The following is a 7,107-nucleotide window of genomic DNA, read 5'->3' as shown; positions in this document are numbered from 1 at the left end:
CAATAGACTTTAGAAGGGAAAAGAAATACATTTTCTGGCATATAATTCAGAGCTTTGTTAGGGAATGCTGAACACACATTTTAAGTTACAAGCAAGGCTACTTGGCAGTATTCACATTTTACTTTTCACAAGAAATTACGGTGCTAGGCTAAGCTTGGCCTAGAAGTTTTATCTATGTAGTTGGCACCTTAAGTTACAATGGAGCTTCTCTCAACAGCAATTTAACAAAAGCTGTTTAGAGGTTCGGAATGAGGGACGCGACCACAGGGTGAACAACTAACAGGCTTTATTCTAAGATAAGTATAACAGCGATTCGGTTTGTAACTAGCCCGCCAAACCTTATATACTCGGGCTTCAACCAATAGGAACCTAGACTTCAGCCGGCAACAGCCTCCCTCGCGTCCTAACCAATCCAGACGGAGGAGGCTGTTGCTGGCCAGCACGAAGGTGCTGAAGTATCAGAACAGCAAGGCCATTTGCATGGCTTATACATATTAATGAACCTATGAATATTCAATACCCCTTCCCCCCAGTTCCGCGCATGCTCCGCGGGTGGAGCATGCGTAGTCCTGTAAGTAGGCGGGGCGGTGCCGGACCCGCCCTGATCTACGCAGTTCTCCACTAGTCGTCGGCGGAGGAGGACCTCCTTGTGGTAGCTCCTCCCGGAAGGGGGTGTAGCTCCAAGGCACGCCTTCTTGGGATGGCCCAGAAGGAGGGCTCAACTGTACTGGTGAGTAGGGGCGAGGTGGCGTGTCAACTGTGATAGTGTCGTGTTTGGAAGGCGTGTCGGGAGGGAGGACCCTTAGCCTAGGTGGGGACTGTTCTGCGGCGGCTTGAGATGATTGTGGAAGTTCCCGGCAGGGGGCGCTCGGGCAGGTTGGGCCTGGTGTGGCGAAGGCCCACGGCGTGTTTCCTCCGGATTGAGTTCTCAGTTGTTGACAGGAGAGGCCTGGAGTGGCGAAGGCCTCAAGCTGGTTTCCCGGGCAGGCGGTGCCGGCATCGGTTGGGTCCGGGCCGCCGGCTGGCGGTGGGAGGCGTCTCCTCAATTGATCCAGGTGACGCCTCCATTGGGATCCGTCAGCCAATCCGACTCTAAAAGAACACGGGCCTGTCAGGGCAGTCACAGTGGCTGGCACCCATCTAGAAGGCCCCGAAAATGCCCGGGCCCATACTGCGTCCCCTAATTTAAATGAACGGGGAGGGATAACCCCCAGGTTGCTCGGCTGATCCCCTGAATACAACGGATGTAGCCGGTCCAGGGGAGTCCGCAGACGCCTGCCCATCAAGAGCTCCGAGGGGCTTCGGTTGGTCGTTGGGCAGGGAGTGGAATGTTGGCTTAGCAGGTAAGCCGCCACTTTCTCCTGCCAGTCGCCCCGGTCCATGCGGCCCAGTGCCTCTTTTGCTGAGCGGACCGCCCGCTCCGCCCGGCCATTGCTGGCCGGGTGGTACGGGGCTATGGGCGCATGTCGAATCCCTTGCATGGCCAGAAACTCCTGGAACGTGGTGGACATAAATTGGGGCCCGTTATCAGAAACAATTAGGTCCGGCAACCCATGGGTCGCGAACAGCCTTCTCAAAGCCCGGACCGTACTCTCAGCTGTGGTGGAGCCCATCAGGACCAGCTCCACCCAGCGGGAGTAAGCGTCCACCACTACCAAGAAATTCTGGCCGTGAAAGGGACTGGCAAAATCTAGGTGGAGGCGTGACCATGGGCCTCTCGGAGCCTCCCACTCACGAGCCGGCCCAGCTGGGGGATTAGGCCTAGATTGTTGGCAGGGGTTGCAGCGGCCAACATAGGCCGCTATCTCTGAGTCCAGTAAGGGCCACCAAACATAGCTACGGGCTAATGCCTTCATTCGTGCTATGCCCGGATGATCCTTATGGAGCAGGGACAGGACTTGTGGCCGCAGCGCGGTGGGGATCACCACTCGATCCCCCCAAATGAGGCACCCCCCGTGGAGGGAGAGCTCTGCCTGCCGGATTTTAAAGGGCTTGAAGCCCTCTGCCACCTTGTCCAATGGCCATCCCCTCGAGACCCAGGAAGCGACCTGGGAGAGGATCGGATCGGCCTTGGTGCAGGCCGCGACATCTGCGGCCGAAATCGGGAGACCGGAAGACGCAATGGACAGTACTGAGAGACAGGGCACTAGGGCGGTGTCGGTCTCCGGTAACGGGCAGCGGCTTAAGGCATCGGCATGCCCCAGCTGCTTGCCCGGACGGTACTGCAGCGTATGAGAATACGCTGCAAGGAACTCCGTCCATCTAGTCATTCGGGGGGAGAGGATGGGGGGGGGGTCGGCTTGTCACCTGCCAAAAGCCCAAGGAGTGGCTTGTGGTCAGTGACAAGGGTGAAAGGCCGACCGTAGAGGTAGTCATGGAACCTCTTAATCCCGGACACTGCAGCCAGAGCCTCCTTGTCTATCTGGCTGTAATTACGCTCCGCCGAGGAGAGTGTCCGGGAGTAATAGGCCACAGGGGCCTCTAAGCCATTTGGGAGGACATGGCTTAGGATGGCCCCGACTCCATAGGGGGAGGCGTCACAAGCTAACGTCAATGGCATCCTGTCATTGTACTGGACTAGGACTGTCGCTGACGTCAGAGCTTCTTTGACAGCCGCGAACGCATGCGCTTCGCGGCTCCCCCAGCGCCAGGCCGCAGATCGGTCGAGCAACCGATGCAGCGGCTCGGCTAGTGACGCCTTGTGCGGTATAAAAGGGGCGTAAAAGTTCAGGAGCCCTAGGAACGCCTGCAGCTCCGCCTTGGAGGTGGGTGCAGGGGCGTTCCTAATGGCAGCTACCTTAGAAGGTGTGGGGTGGATGCCTTGGGCGTCAATCATGAAGCCCAAGAATTCCACTCTCGGAACAGCAAATGAACATTTGCTGCGTTTCAGTTTTAAGCCCGCGCCCCTGAAACGACTGAGGACCTTCCGCAGTACTTCGATGAGTTCTGAGCGGCTGGAAGCAGCGATCAGGACGTCATCGAAATATGGAACCACGCCCGGCAGCCCATGGAGCAGCCGCTCCATCAGGCTTTGGAAGATCCCCGGGGCCACGGAAACACCGAATTGCAGGCGGCGACAACGGAAAGCCCCGCGATGGGTGACGATGGTTTGGGCCGCCGCCGCATCATCATCCACCGGGAGCTGTTGATAGGCCTGCGCCATATCCAGTTTGGCGAATGTGCAACCCTGCCCCAGGGAATGGAGCAGGTGTTGCACTACAGGGACTGGATAGGGGTTTGCCTGAAGGGCCAAGTTGATCGTCGACTTGTAGTCGGCGCAGATCCTCACCGACCCGTCTGGTTTAATTGGGAGAACGATGGGGGTCTCCCAAGGGGAATGATCAACGGGCTCGATGACTCCCTGCGCCAACAACTTATCCAGTTCGGCGTCAACCTTGGCCCTTAAGGCAAAAGGCACCCTGCGGGCTTTCAGCCTAATGGGAGCAACCTGAGGGTCTAAACTTAAAGATATGGGGGTCCCCCTGTAACAGCCTAACTGGCCGTCGAAACGTCCGAAAATTCCCTTAAGGTGTCTTCGAGAGTGCTAGGAACCACCCGGTGGACCCCCCCAATAGATAATCCCAGGGCTGGGAACCAGTCCAGGCCCAGAAGGGCCGGCAGGTCATCCCTGACTATGAGGATGGGTAGCTTCCCCTGGAATTGGCCATAACGAACCGAGATAGGGAAGGATCCCAGCGTAGGAATCAACCTCCCTTGGTAATCCCTCAGGGAAACCTCAGATTGCCTTAGGCGTTTCTGGGGCACTTTAGGGCATAGCTTGGCGAAGAGAGACCAGGGCAGGAGGGACCGAGAAGAGCCAGAGTCCACCTCCATCCGGCACGGCTGACCTTCCAGCTGGACGGAGGTCGAGACCTTCCGGGCCCCTGCAACGGCTTGGCTCGCCGTACTGTCAAAATTAGATGGTTGACTGGTGGACTGGTAGCAATCTTCCGCCCTCTTCGGTGGCCGCTGCTGCTGGCGGCGCGGTTGCGCCTGGGAACGGCCGGGAGACTGAAGGAACGAGGGTGCTGGCAATAGGGCCCTGCAGACCTTAGCCAGGTGGCCTTCGCCCTTGCACCGGTTACAGATGGCATTTAAAAATGGGCAAGCCTGGCGTTTATGACGGCCTCCGCAACCCCGGCAGGGCAGTGCGGACGCCTGTTGCGCTGCAGGTTGCGGTTTTGGCTTCCTCTTAGGCACAGTCCTCATCTGGGCCACCACTTCTTCTTCTGGATCCTCATAAGCCAGGTCGTCCTCGACCATGTGGGCTTGTGGCGATGCTTCAGGCGGTGCTCGTTCAGGTGTGGCAATCTGCAACCGCTCAATATCGGCCGTGGACTGCTCAGATAGTTCAGCGGCTCGGGCAGTTTCCACGGCCTGAAGTAGTGTAATTCGGTGATTTCGGAACATGCGGCTCCGCAGGTTGACATCGCGGACCCCGCACACAAACTGTTCCACCAAATTTTCCTCAAGGTTGGAGAACTCGCACTGGGCAGCCACCATCCGCAGAGCCTCCAAAAATTGGCTGATTGATTCATTCTGTTTTTGGACTCGTCTGCGGAAGGCAAAACGGCGAGCGATGACTGAAGGGGTGGGTGCATAGTGATTCTTCAATCTGGCCATGAGTTCGTCCCACCCAAGCTTGTATGCTGGCCGTGGGGCTGCCAAAGCTCTTGCTGAGGCGAACATAGATGGCTCGCAGCATGAGAGGAAAAAACTGCATTTTTCCTCTTCGGTTTGAGCCTGATTTTTGGAAGCGATCAGGTAACATTCAAACCTCTCCATAAACCCCTCCCATGTTTCTCCGGCCGAACCAAAGGGGGCAAAAGGAGGTAGAGCAGATGTCATCCTGACGGTCGTGAAGGGAGAGATACTGAGAGGCCACAAAAAATTTTTTTCCTCTTCAGGCAGCGTTCGTTGCCGGTCTGGAAAACGGCAGCTAACTGTCTGTCTCTCTCTTTTCACCCTAGCGCCGCGGAATCGCTGATCCCATCCTCGTCGCCAGTTTAGAGGTTCGGAATGAGGGACGCGACCACAGGGTGAACAACTAACAGGCTTTATTCTAAGATAAGTATAACAGCGATTCGGTTTGTAACTAGCCCGCCAAACCTTATATACTCGGGCTTCAACCAATAGGAACCTAGACTTCAGCCGGCAACAGCCTCCCTCGCGTCCTAACCAATCCAGACGGAGGAGGCTGTTGCTGGCCAGCACGAAGGTGCTGAAGTATCAGAACAGCAAGGCCATTTGCATGGCTTATACATATTAATGAACCTATGAATATTCAATAAGCTGAATTAGTTTACACTCTGTGTATTCTCTAATCCTTTCAATTGCTTTTTCAGATCAATTATGAAACACCTTCAGAGGCTCTGAGTGATAAAAGTCGATTCCCCTTTTTCCACCAGATGACTCCCAAAGAAGGATTCCAGTACCCAGCAATTGTCCAGCTGCTCCTCCATTTCAGATGGACCCTGATTGGCCTCTTTGCTTCAGGCACAGAGAAGGGAGAGAATTTCATGAGGACTTTCCCTCCTGTGCTTATCAGGAATGGAATTTGTGTTGTTATATCACAACAATTCTCAAAGACTGTTTATACAGCAGCCCTCAGGGATGCCCTCTCTAAGTGGAGACAAGTCAATGTCTTTGTTCACTTCATGGAATTTGTTTCCCTATGGGATAGTATTCTTCCTTTCCATTTAACACTTATGCGTCTTCCAGGACCCATTGAAGGGAAAGTCTGGATCTTCGCAAATTTTGCACGGTATGGAATACACAAGCACAGATTTCTCAAATACATCCATAGTATTTGGAACTTATCTTATTTGAGAAAAAAAAGCCCAAGGGATGCTGCCTTTGAACCATATTTCTTTGTGGAAGATCAGTTTCAAAATCATTTTCGCTGTTCTCTTTCAAAGAATGTCTTTTCTATTAAAGGCCGCAAAAGATGCACCCAGAAAGCCCCAATGAAGACCCAGTATAAAAGGAACAGAACAGAGATCCAAAATAGCTACCAACATTACAGTTTCATAAAGACTCTGGCCCAGGCCTTGAATGCTGCCTATTCCTCCAGATTGAGGAGGAGAAGGAAGGAAGGAGAAAATATGTTGGGCTGTCCAAGGTTGCAGCCGTGGCAGGTATGGGGGTCCCGATATGGATCCATTAATCTTAGATCCTTTGCAGAAGGAATCCAGAGGAGAAGGAGGCGAACCATCTCAACAGATCTGGCCAATTTAATTACTCAGGGAATTAATGGTTCCAAAGAGTAGATACCATGGCATTTTGATAGTTTGCACTGCTAATTTGAATATGCTGTATTCTTTCTTAAATAATTTCCTGTATTTGTGGGTTTGTGATGAGCATCGTGGAATTCCACCTTCCATCCCCATCGCACGTGGGTCTGTGTGCAGCTCGCCAGGCAGCTAAACCCCCCTATTCTCCTCCAATGAAAGGGAGCCTGGCGTGGATCTGGAGGCTTTATTGGGAGAACAGGACAGGTGAAACTGAGGAGATATAAATAGTGGAAATCAAATATAAAGATGAGATACGCAGCATTAACTAACAGCCAACAAAGAAGCAGCTGGAACCTCTCCAGCGATGCTCCATGTGACGGAGGGATGGAGGCCGTCTTCGGATGACCACTGGTCTCAGTCAAAACCGCTGTTTCTGTCTTCTCCAAAGGCTGACAGAAAATGGAGTCTGGTTTCAGACCACATAGTTAGGCTTAACTGCCCCCGGCCACTAGGTGGGGCTAGAGCAACAACAGTACAACAGTTGCATGTTGTGGCATGACAACCTTTATAAATTAGGAGGAGACCCTGAAACCATCTAGCCAAACCCCTCCTCTCTGCAGGAATCCCAGTTCAAGCTTCTCTGACTGATGGCTACTCAGTCTTTGCATTCAGACAATCCATGAAGAGGAGGCTGAACTTCTCTGCTTTACTGGCTCAGCTCTAAAATAGCTCATCCTTTTATGATATTTTTTCTCTCTCATTCAACTAAAATCTCCTCTCTTGTAACTGAATTCATTTTCCCATATCTGACACTCTGGAATAATAATGAGCAGATCTTACACTTGTGTGTAACATGAGTCAGTTATTGGAAGAG

At 53.3% G+C, this 7,107-nt stretch overlaps 1 protein-coding gene across 1 annotated transcript; it reads right to left on the bottom strand.

The window, feature by feature from the left end:
• Window positions 1-1,247: 1,247 nt before the first annotated feature.
• On the bottom strand, window positions 1,248-4,410 carry LOC116518740 (uncharacterized protein K02A2.6-like; the record flags this gene model as incomplete). The annotated part of the gene is made up of 2 exons (XM_032232256.1): window positions 4,051-4,410; window positions 1,248-1,952 (listed from the first exon to the last, which is right to left on the bottom strand). Coding segments are annotated over exons 1-2 (1,065 nt in total), but the record flags the coding sequence as incomplete, so codon positions are not given.
• Window positions 4,411-7,107: the final 2,697 nt, after the last annotated feature.

Source organism: Thamnophis elegans, chromosome 15 (assembly GCF_009769535.1).
Source record: "Thamnophis elegans isolate rThaEle1 chromosome 15, rThaEle1.pri, whole genome shotgun sequence".
NCBI classification, from domain to species: Eukaryota; Metazoa; Chordata; class Lepidosauria; order Squamata; family Colubridae; genus Thamnophis; species Thamnophis elegans.
Note: the sequence above shows the minus strand (reverse complement) of the source record. Positions and strands in the feature narration are given on the sequence as shown.